Source organism: Physella acuta, unplaced genomic scaffold, assembly GCF_028476545.2.
Source record: "Physella acuta isolate Inbredline_101_S28 unplaced genomic scaffold, ASM2847654v3 ptg000331l, whole genome shotgun sequence".
Classification (NCBI taxonomy): domain Eukaryota; kingdom Metazoa; phylum Mollusca; class Gastropoda; family Physidae; genus Physella; species Physella acuta.
In genome coordinates, this window is record NW_026731850.1 from 284,267 (window position 1) to 298,870 (window position 14,604).

At 31.7% G+C, this 14,604-nt stretch overlaps 1 protein-coding gene and 1 long non-coding RNA gene across 8 annotated transcripts in view; both read right to left on the reverse strand.

Moving 5' to 3' along the window:
* Positions 1-5,664: 5,664 nt before the first annotated feature.
* Positions 5,665-7,809, reverse strand: LOC131940793 (uncharacterized). The gene is made up of 3 exons (XR_009386579.1): positions 7,661-7,809; positions 6,888-7,019; positions 5,665-6,548 (listed from the first exon to the last, which is right to left on the reverse strand). It is a non-coding gene; the product is annotated as an uncharacterized LOC131940793 (long non-coding RNA).
* A 2,035-nt stretch (positions 7,810-9,844) lies between these two features.
* Positions 9,845-14,604, reverse strand: part of LOC131940790 (synaptosomal-associated protein 25) — a 71,928-nt gene continuing 67,168 nt past the window's right edge. For 4 of the 7 annotated variants that reach the window (XM_059299605.1, XM_059299603.1, XM_059299607.1 and 1 more), the window contains exon 8: positions 9,845-11,783. In XM_059299605.1, coding sequence (XP_059155588.1) covers positions 11,715-11,783 — 69 coding nt within the window. In that variant the 3' untranslated portion in view covers positions 9,845-11,714. The other 3 variants (XM_059299608.1, XM_059299609.1, XM_059299604.1) reach the window with 2 other exon arrangements.

Sequence of the window (14,604 nt, forward strand, 5' to 3'; positions counted from 1 at the left end):
AGGCTTAGGCATCATTTTTGGTGTTAAGAAATTTCATAAGTTTCTGTTTGGTAGGAAGTTCACCATCTTTACAGATCATAAACCATTGCTAGGTTTATTTGGAGAAAACAAAACCCTACCTGAGCATGCCTCACCAAGAATTCAAAGATGGGCTATCACACTAACTGCATACAATTATGAATTGAAATACAAACCTGGATCTGAGAATAGTGCAGATAGTCTTAGTAGATTACCTTTAAAAAACCAAAGCCTGAGCTATGTACCAGAAGATGTATTTGTTCTCTTCACTATCATGGATAACTCCAATATAAATGTGAATGATATTAAAAGAGAAACACAAAAAGATGAGTGCTTAATAAAAGTATATGAGTACTGTATGAATGGTTGGCCTGAAGAGTCTGTGAATGATGACTTAAGGCCATATTAAATAAGAAATAAAAACCTTTGTGAAGATAATATAAAAGATGGAGAAGATGCAGTCCATTATCAGTCAGAGTTGCCTAAACAAAGTATTTGTAACTTAATAAATGATTATGGTGATATGGCAATTTCAAATGCTTTAAGTAAGAAGGAATGTGATCATCAAACAACTTTGCTAACATCATTAGCACTTACAGAAACTAAAAGGGTAACATCAAAAGAAGAAAAAGATTTTTGCCATTTAATACACCCACTTCAAATACTGGATCACAGTTGTAAAGTGATATTGTCCAGGATATTACTTTTAAACAGTATTTTTGGTTACCAGGAAAGCACTATCAGATTACCTGAGAAAATTGATCAATCAAAGAAATCTATGTCAGTCAAGGATCTGAATAATAGCATAATACTTTCAGATGCCAATTCAAAAAGTAAATCATGACAAATCATCCATTGAAAGAGAATTTGGTGTTAATGACAATGAGTATCTAAGAAATTATGGGAGAAGGGAAAAATGGATACCAAGTCAAATTGTTCAATGTACAGGACCTGTGCCTTATACAGTTAAAAATAACTTGTGCAGATAATAAGTGTGAATCTGTCAATCCCACCAAATCTGAACAGTTCACACCAACTCAGTTTGTTCCACAACCAAGTTCTGTTGATATGAGTGAACCAAGTTGTCTGGAGTCAGAAAATGTAAATTCTGGAGTTAATGATTTAAATCCTAGACCTCCTGAGATAGAGAATCCAGATGGTCAGAATCTTGAGTCACCAAATCAGAAGCCACTGAGAAGGTCAAGCAGGACAATCAAAGTCCCAAATAAGTTAGACCTATGATTCTAAAGGTCAAAAAGGACTTTGACATTATTGTTTTGTATTTTGATTATGTTGTAGCATATTGTGCATTGTTTGTAAGGATGTAATCTACCATAGTGTTCATGTTACAATATAATTGGTGATTTTAGGATACTATCAATTGTTCTATTGAGAGATGTGTTATTGTGTTCTAAGGGTAAAGGTATGTAATAGATTGAAATAATTGCGAGGTCAAGGGAACTCACTCTTCTGTATTAGTTATATTTATAATATTGTTATCTTGAGTGATGTCCCTTGTGTACTTCCTTCCGTCCTCTCTGTGTGTTACCATCGTGAGGTAGTTAGACCCATTAAATGTGTTATATACAACCACAGGCTTCTGTCGTCAATCTATTATAACTGGCGACGAAGGATAAACATCTACTAGAAAGAGCACCTACTTACGCAAAAAAGAGGTTTGCTAGAGCTTATTAGCTAATTATTTCTAGAATAATGGCGCTGTATGGCCAAATAAATCAATTTGATGCGAATGATGAAATCATTCAAGATTACCTAGAGAGGTTAAGCTTTTACCTAGAAGCTAACGACGTGACGATAGAAGCCAAAAAGAGAGCTGTTTTGTTAACAGTCATAGGGCCTCAACAATTTAGGCTACTAAAGGACTTATGCGCACCAGCTAGTCCAGATACCAAGAGCTTTAACGAGCTGAGCAAATTGCTAACAGACCACCATGCGCCTGTACCATCAAAGTTTTTATGTAGAGCTAGATTTGACAGTAGGACTCGTCAACCAAACGAGTCAATATCAGAATATGTTGCTGCTTTACGTCATTTAAGTGAATTTTGTGAATTCGGAGAAACGCTGTCTGACAGACTGTGTGAAAAGTTTGTGACAGGTGTAAACAGCCCTGATATTCAAAGAAAGTTGCTGCTCGAGTCAGATCTAACATTAGAAAAAGCAATACAACTTGCAACTTCAATCCAGCAGTCATCAGATGCGGCGAAATCTCTAACGCCTTCAGGGATCCATTGCAATGTTTAAAAAACCTCTACGGGTAGTACCACTTGGCAAGAGGGGTGTTAAGTTTAAGGCAACTGTATAATGTATTTGCTTACGAATGATAGAATTAGAAAATGGTATACATAAAAAAATTCACACATAATTACTTTATATATATATATACAGTTTGAATCGTGTGATTATTTTTTTAAATTACAATACAGAAACAAATACAACTGATGTGGCACCTCTACTTAAATTTACTTATGAGCAAACTGCGTAGTGGTGGGAAACTTTTGACAAGGTCAACAACGTCATCACGATGAAGTAGTAGTATTCTTACAGTTTGGGCGATAGTGATTACGATTACAAATGATATGAAACAGTTACAACCCACCTCCCCCATGGATCCCTCTGTAAAAAAAATATTGTCATAATACCACTGCTACTTATTTAAATCTATTTCTGTAATATATATTTGTGTAATATATATTTGTGTAATATATATGTATGTTTAGAACAGTCATCTAAAAACTGACGCTATGTTCACTCTGAGTTGGTTATCTCCCCCCCCCCCCCCACACACACACCTCACCTTCACAATTGTGTAGAGCGACATTAATGTCACACCTAGGTATACACTGGGTTGGATAATTGACCTAAAGTGACCGGACAGTGGTGAATGAAGTTGAACCCCCCCTCCCCAACCCACCCCGAACTGATCTGTTAAGTACATGTAGAAAAACGCGTAATGATGTACCAAAGTACCATTCCGCCAGAAAATTACCTTTTAAACGTAAAACTCACAAATATTGTTTTTGCAATTACCAGTAAAAAGGTGTGTGATCTAACCCATACCTATCACTATGTTAAAAAAATACCTTTAAAAAACACTAAGAAGCAGTAGTATTTAATAATATATGATCTGAACTAAAAAGGCCGATATCTATATATATAATTCTCCTCTTCGAGCCGTTAGAAAACAAGCTGCAAACGCTCTCCCTACCTCCCCACCCCTACATGGTTTTAGTGAGCTGTGTTCACTCTAAATGTTTACAAGCAGAGCCAACGATTTTAAACGTAGGGGGGGGGGGGGGGGGGGAAGGAAGGGGGGGGTTATGGTCCTTAACGAGCTACTTGTGTAGAAAGAAATGTTTTAAAGAAATATTTTCAGTGTCAGCGTTGGTACTGTCGAATTCACAAATTATGAATTATTGAAAATTAGAAACAACTAAATAGCGGCCTATGTTATGCCGCGGGCCGGCTCGTTTAGTTAAATTTCGGCTGTTATTCCGCGTGTTTTTCTAAAATATCGAAAAGCGTGGTTTTATACCAACTCTGATTTTAAAAACTTTCATTATGCTGTAATACTTTAGCATTTATGATGACGATATATTAAATTCTGATTATAGATAAAAACATTTTTTAAACTCGAATATTGTTAAACAATTTCATTATATTCTAAAGGAAGTATTTATTTGTTTTGCCATTTATAATTAAATGTGTAGATATATACCTATTTATAGTAAGCGAGTGATTATTTCCCATATTTCACTTGTCTTAAATAATTTCCCAGGAATTATTATGTAAAATAATTTTTTTACAAGAATTACAAAACAGATTGTGTTACGATCATTGTTTTTGGTTGTAGTGTGTATTTTTTGTTTGTTTTGTCGGCCTACATTGTGTGTTTTTTTCCTATTTCTTCAGAGTGATACTTTCAATTTTTTTTTTACATCATAGCGAAGTAATGACATACAGCTAGTAATTATATATATATATATATATATATATATATATATATATATATAATTCACGTATATAGAACGTGTTAAAAATTCGGCGCCTTTTTTTGCTCTTTTCGCTCCCCCTACAACGAAAACCTGGATACGCCTCTGGGTAGGAGGTTAAAGTGTTATGTCAGTAGATCAGTTAATCAAAAGAGGTTGTTCATAATTAATTGGCCTCTTTCCTCCTTCCCATATTATCACAGTAAGACAGACCCCCAACTATAGTAATGACAAACAGTCAAAATTCCTACCAATGTGTGGGACTTTAGTGGACAAACCTTAATTAAAACTTTGTTAATCAGATCGGGGATGCATAGAAGTCTTGGCATCTAAATATTTTGTGTGCTTATAAATTACACAAGTATCAGTGTGGCCTTATGCACCTTCAAACATCTAATTACCATGACGAAAGGCTTCAAGTCATACCTTCTGATTAATTTTATCGTATGTAGGTAGACTCAAGCATGACCTATGGACTTAAACCAGTTTTAATACTAGAAGTAGAAGTGACTAGGTAGGATCTTTATTCATATCACTATTATTATACATTGTCAACTAAAACAGCATGATAAGAAAAAAAAACTTTAAAGAGCCATTAATACATTTCCCCACATGCATTTGAATATTTTTTCCCCTTTAAATATTGTGCATAGTAATCGAACATTGAAACCGATCACTCTTTCAATAAACACACACAACTAAAACTCACACTTGAAAACAAAGTCAAAAGTTATGAAGAAAACAAAGATTTATTAAGAATGAATTCTATAAACTATACACTAAAACGTGATGGATGCCATAAACTGTACAGAGCAGCTACCAATAATGACACGAGGATGATCAATGACCTGGCTCATTTGATCCAGTCTGCATGCAAAAGATCATTAGACAACTCTAGCTGGCTGGCTGGATTAGAGAGTATCTATGAGAAAACAACACACTGAATAATTGCAATCATTTTAGATACACAAATTGGCCCCAATTACAGCACTTATGTAATCATTTTAAGGATTACAGAACAAACAACTGTCTTTAATAGTATCAATCAGTTTTTAACAAATACCTTAACTTTTCTAAATACTGAAAAAAAATTTTTTTTAAATTTCTTGGTGTAATTTTAAGAAAATTAACATACAATATAGATGTATAAAATGCCAAACTCACTTCCCCAGGTGCATCAGGTGTTTGGAAAGTTTTAAAAAATTTGTATGTTCTGGAAGCTTAACATATAAATAGTGGTTTAGCCATCAACTGTCGTATAATGCACAAAAACAATACATCTTTTAACCACAGTCTCAAAGTGTTTATTTAAACAGATTGTTGCAAAACTGTTCATCTAAACAAATTGTCACTAAAACATTTTCCTCAACTTTCCAAGTAATATTAAATAAAACTTTTAACCCTATATTGCACGCTTTTTTATTTGAACATGGAAAAATTTTTCTATGCTGTGTTTATGTTATGGGTAGATCATAGATCACTGCTATATGGATGATTTGTAAAAAAAATTATGGGATATTGCTTTTGTAGGTATGTTGCCACGCGGCAACATGGTGCGTATAAGGGTAAAAATTTCAGTAGTTGCCAAATGGCAACAAACTAACAAATTTTAGTATAAACAAAGACAAACAAGCTCTAGGGCAAAACAAACTAGAGATTTATTAAACATATCAATAATATATGTATTTCAACACATATTGGTAATTTTCACATACTACTAAAACACATAAAAATGTATTTATTTATATATGAAACTCATAAGAAAGAGATAAACTTCCAAAACTTGTGTTGGATGCTTGGTATTGAAATCAATGATCACATTATTTCATTGCATTATAATCCTAACCCTTATTTTGGACCTAACACAATAAGTACCATTATTTATCTGTTTAGGTAAATTTGGAAAGTATTATGAGTAACTTAGTATAACATATCTTTATTTTTTATCACATGAGAATACTGTAGCTAAAATAAGTTGCTATAGCAGTTTTCCTAATGGGATTGGCACAGGTGTGTATTTCTTGAACTTGCTTGTTGTAGTAAGTTTCTTGTAGCTAAGAGATTTATAAAAAAAAAATTATACAAGCACATAAATTATCCAGTGATAGTTGTTCTTTTAGCCGCACTGCATGGTACAATACACTTTTTACCCCCTTACATTATTGTGATTACTAAAATATCTACCAGATAATAACCATGTATTCTAGCTGCTGTAATATTTACAACACTAACATATATTATGATGGCTAACAAAAATGTTCCTAGCACTATTTAAATTTTTTTTTTACAAAACTGAATTTCAAAATTTAATTATTTACACAATTCCCATACAACTATCACTTTACAACAAGAGAGCCAATTATATTATTATATTAGTATCTTTTATATACTCATAATTGTCCACAACTTGTAGATTTTATTTCTTGGTCCTACAATGGTGTGGTGTCAGACACTTTATTTCTGGGGTGGCATAATCTGTTTCTTCTGAGAGAACTCTTGCCGTGTTTCATATTTCTTCACCTGAATAACAAATAAAAATATCAAGTTACCCACCATTTAACTGTAGGCTACTGGAATAAAACTTACTGTGTCAATAGTACACAAATATTTGTTTCCCTATAAGAAAAGGTTAACATTTCTAACAATAATTAGTCAAACAAATATGCTCGTGTCGTCAATAACATTTCTGTGCTAAATAAACCCTAAGGTATAATTAATTATATTGGTAATTCAGGCTAGATATCCTGACATGCAGTGTGCCCAATCAATTAATACATTATCAATAGATAGTGTCATTGATTACTATCTTGTAAACATTGTTTTATGATTACAGAGCTCCTAAATCTATTTGTAACTAACCGTCATGATTTTGAAATGGGAAATGTATCTGAAGTGTTTCCTGGTCATCTGTTTGGTGATGCTTCTAACTTTCTTTTCATGTTACTCTAATAAAATTCTCTAGAATTCATTTGTATCAGTAACTAGCAGCTTCTGAAAAAATAATTAAAAAATTAAAAACTAAATCATATAAGCTAGGATTATATTATAAATTTTATTAGCCAATAGTCAAAATATTGTAAAGTTTATATAAGTAATACTACTTCTATTCTAAATTAGTAATGTTCTTGACTAAACAATATATTGCATTTGCCAATAACAGTTTATATATATATTTTTATAGTGATATGTGTGCTAAAATAGTTAGATCTTTTTAGTAGTTATACTCTGTTATACTAATCCTAGTAAATAGGCCTATTATTAGTAGGCGGATAAGTTTAGTAAATAAATTTTCTTTCTGTGACATCCTCTCAACAAAAGAACTTAGGAAGTAATTGGTAATAGGAGCATTATTATCTTCTTTGAATATAACTAAATACATTGAAAAAATTTTGAAAAACAAAAAATAGATTTATTGTTGCCATTTGGCTACAGAGCCTGAAAGTAACCTCTGTTGCAATATGATGCCATATGGCAACAAACCATTTTCGATCTAAATAAGTATGTAAATCATATTACATGATACATATGATAGAATATACACAATTTAGAATAGTTTTGAATTATCATTATATTTTTTTTATAGTGAAGTAAGAAGTATTTTATGAAAAAAAAAATTATAAAAAAATACCAACCTTCATGGTGATCAGCTGGCCCACATTCTCACGAAAATGAAATCGGAAATGGAACAAAAATGTTTCTGCTAAAAAGAGTTCGCATTTATTTTGTAAGGGAGATTATAATAAAGGGATGAAACACTATAGTTAATGTGTATGTGTAAAATTAAACATTTGTGGTTGTTCAAAATGGTACGTTGCCATATGGCTACAGTATGCAATATAGGGTTAATGAAATTTTAGAATGGAATACACACAATTTTCTCTACAGTTGAGTGATATTGTAATACACACATCACTTCAGTAAAGCTTTACATTGTTCAATGATATACAACAAGATACTGAGGACGTCTGACAGGATTTCACGGCTACTTGATTGAATGTATTCCACTGTGCTTTCATCAGATCAAACTTCTAGTTGAAGGAAAGCTAACACTGACTATGTACAGGCAGAGCAACACAATCTTTACAAAATAAACACACCTGTCTGACAAACCACTATTTCCAACATCATGTTTGCTAATAGGTCACCACAGGTCAAAACTGACCACATACACAGCAGGTTGAAAATCTGGCCACATATGCAGCAGATGAAAACTGACCATACAAGTCAGATGACTCACTAGGGGTGTATCAGATCAAAACAGAGCACATTTGAAAGTGACCACAGATGGCAAACTCAATCCTACGGTTTTGAAGAAAGATATGTTAAACAAACAGCAACATCTAGAATTAGTAGAATAGAAAATGTTTTTTTCTTTGTAATGAATGAGCTGCACCAGGAGGAAAGGTGAACCAGAGGAAGAACAAACAGCCAGAGTTTGTTGGATGGATCCAACACAATTTTGTTGGATGTGTCCAACACAATCTTGTTGGATGTGTCCAACACAATCTTGCTGGATGGGTCCAACACAATCTTGTTGGATGGGTCCAACACAATCTTGTTGGAAGGGTCCAACACAATCTTGTTGGATGGGTCCAACACAATCTTGTTGGAAGGGTCCAACACAATCTTGTTGAATGGGTCCAACACAATCTTGTTGGATGGGTCCAACAAAATCTTGTTGGATGGGTCCAACACAATCTTGCTGGATGGGTCCAACACAATCTTGTTGAATGGGTCCAACACAATCTTGTTGGATGGGTCCAACACAATCTTGTTGGATGGGTCCAACACAATCTTGTTGGATGGGCCCAACACAATCTTGTTGATTAGTACAACACAATCTTATTTTCATTGTTTGGAATGTAGCAGCATGACCTGCACATGTTTGTCTTAAATGGGAGAAGCAATTCGTAGTTGATTGGAAAGAGAATGTTGCCACGTAGATATACGTTTTTTAAAATAGCTGTTTATGTTCGTGCATCTGATAGAATGAACAGCTATACAGGTAATAAATTCAGCAAATATTTGAGGTTAATGAGCAGTGAATATGTATATACATATTTTTAAAGATTATTTATGTGCATACATATAACATACAAATTACACATCCACCAGAATTCTGAAAAGAAAGTGACATAATGCAAACACTTTAATTTATTTTAAAAACTAAAAATTTCTAAAGTTTGTTGATGATGTGGCATTTCAATTTGGTAATAATTTAGCACATAAAGGATTAAGTTCCAGACGGTTGTTTTCAACTGCAGTATTGGCAGCAAAGTAAGCATATTTTATTTAAATTTTGTAGTCTCTTTCCTTGACAAAATTACTGGCTGAAATGAGTAGGAAAGGTATTTAAACATGGGTATAGCAGCAAATATTTCACTAGGAGAAAAAAAAAGAGCTAACTTTTTTTTTGCTCTGAATTGCACATAAATATTTTGTGTTCAAATGAATTAAAAACATATAAAGTAAAGATTATACACTAGGTTATATAAACAAAAAGTTGTGTTTTTTTTTTTTAAATATCCTTCACTGTACTGGATTCTTATAATTTCTCTTCAAATAAAAAAAAAGGGGCTGACAGTAAAAAAATTCATAATGGTTTCCTCTTGAGCAATGTTTTTTATTGAGACCTTGGAAAAGTTTAAACAAGTGATAACCAATTTTTAATTTAACCCTTACATTTCAAAACTTAAATTATCATAGGTAAAAAAAATTAATTATACATCTATGAATATTTAACATAAAAAGAACAAAATGCCCATAACAAGATAACAGAAGGGCAGTTAAAAAAAATATTAATTTATAAAAATTAAAACAATCAATGTTGCTTTAATTAGCTCTTGTTAACTAATATGTTTATTGTTTTTGTTTTACATTTAATAAAAAATATTTCACAAGATAATTTTTTAAAAGATTTACAAAATACATCTGTTTACTGTGACTTTTTACATGAATTCTTCAATATTCTAGTTGAACTGAGTAATGTGTTTCCCCAACATTTAAAATCAATATTTAATTACATAAATCCACACATATTGATCCTACACAGTGGGCTAGAATACAGAAAAACAACAACTATGAGTGAATCTTGGAAGCATAATGTTTACATTTTAATAAAATGATAAAAAATTTAAACAACCCAATTTGTTTTTAACAAGCTTTTAGATGAAAACAACAGCAAATCATGCAGATTAATAAATTAGTTTGGGTTAAACATTTATGTAGGTTTTATAACAGCAGAACTCTTCTTTTTGTTTTTATGTGAGATGTATAGCCTATGTACTAACTACTAAATTAGGGAATGTTGCCTTGGGATCATTGTAAACACCTTTTAGAATATGTTTATCTAAATACAATGCTGTATACTTTACTAAAAGGATTGAATAAATTTGAACGTCTAGTGCAAATATATATTTATAAAATCTAGACCTGTGCAAGCTGATAAAATGCATTATCTGTTTAACTCAAATGAAAGTAAGCAGCAAAAGAATAATCAAAAACCAAATTAACACATTAACAGTTATAAATTACAGATAAAGTATTGAAACATTAGGCTATCTTGAACTTATGCAGATTTGCTTTAGGGCAAGGAAGGTGCCATTTCCAATTATAAAGTAATATTGGTCAATATAAGGTTAATGAACTTGCCATCTGGTGAACAGCTATGATATTAAAATAGCTAATCAAACAGTAAAGTAACAGTATCAAGAAATAAACAATATCACAAGAAATTTTTTTACTTAGTTCTCTTGGGTCTTTGCCCCTTTTTTAAAATATCATTAAAGTTTCCTTTAACCAAAGCCCAAAATAAAACAACATAATAAGTGTGTATACCACTAAGACAAAAACCATTAACCATTAGACAACATTTGATAATAAGAATAAATATTCAGATGCCCCTAAAGAAAACAAAAAAAAAAGGTATTTTTAAATGAGCGCAACGAAAAATAAATTCAAGCCACAAATCTTTTCTACATACCATATATATATGATACAGCAATGATAGTCAACAAAATAAAACTCAATAAATTAATTGCAAGCTCATTTATAATTTATCAAAATAGTCTAGTGAATAAGAGAAAAGTTTGCTGTATCATCCCAACATTTTATCACAAGTTAGTATCCCTGCAAACATTGAATATCACTGGGAGAAATGTGATGAAAGGAATGAAAGTCATTTTAAATTTCATAGCAGTATTTTCGCATGGCAATGTCATTTTTTTCCACAGTACAAAACTATTTTTAGTTTTATTCCTACAGCAAAAAATTGTTTTTAATTATTTAACAATAAATGTAACCCAATTATTATTTTGAATATTGCTATTAATGCTATTCAAATAACATGTTAAAATAAAACATTTAATTTTTTATAAAGAACAAAAAACTAGCATTATCTACAAAATTACATTAAATTAAACATTTTTACAAACACTGCTTCACAAGGGCCTATTCTAACAATAGTGGATGATTTTCATAGTGTTTTTGTTTAAGTAGTACGTACCATAAACTTTCATAATAAAAACAGAACATTATTTTTTTTTAGAACAAAAATAATACTTTGAACAATTTCTGACTGGAGTTTTCATCCACATTCATCAGCAATCCTTACTTACATAACAAATGCATTCAGTCTTATTGTATCATATCCACACCATTCTATCCAGTGAGTTATCCACTGGTCAATCACTGATTCCGTAGGATCTTATTGGCTCGTTTGTTTGCCTCATCTACACGAACGTTCAAGGACCCACCCTGGTCAGCCGCAACAAATTAACGGGAAAAAAAGGGGAAAAAAAAAGAAAACATTAATATGAGTAAACAAAAAAATATAAATCAACACAAGATGAAATAAAACAATCTAAAAGGTTTAGACAGAAGGGGTGAAAGAGAGCAAGACAAATGAATGCCACAAGACAGATGCTAAATACTGGAAGAAAACACTGCAAGCCAATTTAAAAAACTTGATAAGTAATCAGTTTATATTCATTAAAGTATGATTAATAATATGCAATTAAAATTGTCTTCAAATGGATTAGTAAAATGTATATGGTTTATGTGAAACATAAATGAATTAATTTAAAATGAACAGATTTTATTAGTTTAAAAGTAGTGATAGAAACAATCATATTAAATCATCAATAATTTTATCTCCCAGTGACAACTGTGTGATTAACACATTACAAAATAAATACTTAAGTAAGTGTGCAATAATTATCCTTAACCACAATCTATTGTTTTTGTTCAGTGACTACCAAATATATATAGCATATGTGTGTGTTTTTATTCTTGCATGCAGTCAATAATGCAAGCACATAGCATAGCATTAGAATTAGGGTCAGTTTGCTACAAACCTGGCAAGCAGGGGTGGAATGGCTATGTCCATGAGGTCTGTGAAATTTTAAAAGGGCCGCTAATCCCTAGAATTTATTCCCATCAAATTAACTTTTACATCTTGGTATAAGTATAAGGAACGGAAATGGTAAAATGGAGAAATACCAAAATCTTATTTTTTTGAAATCAAAACACTAATAGGACTATTACTTCCACCAAGTTTTTTTTCTGGGGGCCCACCAGGATTTTTCCAGGTAGATCGGCAGGCCAGTCCACCCCTGCTAGTAAGTGGCAACAGTCAATGTTGTCCCAAGTTAATTATAAGAAGGTGTAGGTTGTTTATTAATAAAGGTTTCATAATAATTGAATTTATTATAGTATTGCAATTTTAAGTGACCTGAGAAATGTTTTGCAGAATATAAAAACACAGACATACACATTAGAAAATATTAGCTACAAATTAAATAACTATTGGGGGAAAAAGAAGCTTAGAAATGAAACCAAATACTGTGCTATAATATACTATGGAGTCAGCAAATGACTAAAATTCTATGCACTGCAGAATGATGACCTTAAAATAATTTTTGAGGTAAACTTCGTACACAGTAGAGAGAATTAAGAAAAGATCTAAACAGATGTTAAACAGTCTTGTCTGAAAAACTGACAATGTTTTATCCACTCTGTGCATTCAAACTAGACATGAGTATACAAAATTAGTCTCTGTGAGATAAAGTCAAGGTAATGTTAACACCTACCCGTTTAATTCATTGTGTAACTATCAATTAAAACAATCTTTTTTGAGACAAGTGCCTCTTGATTAGTATGAATAATTATGAATTTGCCCTGAAATTAACCACTAGCTTGACCTTTACCATAATTACAATTATGAGCATTCATATGTAAATACATTTTTCAAATTGTTAATATTAATTCTGAAAATCTTTTAAAAATTATTTTTCTTAATGTTTAAAACGATCTAGAGAATCAAATCTTTTTAATACTAAACATTACAAACAGAAATAGAGGGTAATTAGTTAAGTGAGTGTGAACAAGTTAAGCTCATGACTGCACCTAGTTCTGAAAAAAATGTAAATTATTCATAGTAAAATGAAAACATGGACTGGATCAAGATGTTGACAACATACTGGGCATATCCACTGTAGGCAAAAATCAGTGACCAAAACTTAAGGAAGCTTTATAAACTGGCAAACTAAAAATAGACAGAGGTATGTACTTAGTTGCCTTTAAAGGGAATGGAGAATTTCAAAAACTGGCCAGAATTTTAAAATTTGACCCACACTCCCAAAATAACTGACCAGAATTTAAAACTCATTGGAAATAATTTATTTGATAAAATGTCAAAGCGCTTAATTTTTAATTTTTTTATTCATGAGAGAATTGTTGCAATCATTTCAAGGATGAATAAAGACAGCCTAGGAACTGAAAAAATGGAAATAAAGATAAATAAGAAAACAAAATTCTCAAGGAAAATAAGATAACTCTAGCTAACTTAAATCTACAAAATATAAGGACGAAATCAAAAGCTATGCAGTGAAAAAACATGCTACAGGAGACACTGAAATGTAAACACAACACTTAAGTTGAAAAGAAAGTTTCCTTTGATGGACTGTGACTCAAGAGTTGATAACTCAGACCTAAGCATAATCCTCATGGAAAAGAATCACAAAATCTATCTCCCACTATACACAGTACCAAATATGAATTGACTTGAACAAAATTTACAAGACTTAAATGTTACACAAGAGGAGCTGATCCCTACTAAAACTGGATGCCATTCTATCATTCAGTAATACTAAAAACTTTTCACATTGTACAGTTGTTGGTCAAAAAATTTAAAATTTCCAACTCAAAATGTCAGAAGCAGAGCAACCATTTACAAGCTATTTGGCATTGCAGAACTGAAAGTAAATTCTAATAGACTTTTGTATAGGGCAGTGGCAGATAATCTTAAGCCTCCTTAAGAAGTTTGGTTGCCCTCTGGTTGGCAGCAGTGATGCGAACTTCATTGGACATGCCCTGAAACACACGTGGGGTGGTGGGGAAAAGTTTGGTTAGGGGCATTAGTAACAGCATGTCATAACTTAAAGCAAGCATGTTCATCTAGTTTCTTATCAAAGCATGATCAGTCCTTAATATTTAACTAAAATGTAATTTGTCAAATATATATAAAACTTAAAGTTCAAACACTAAACAAAAAGAAATACGAACTCACAAGTTTGTA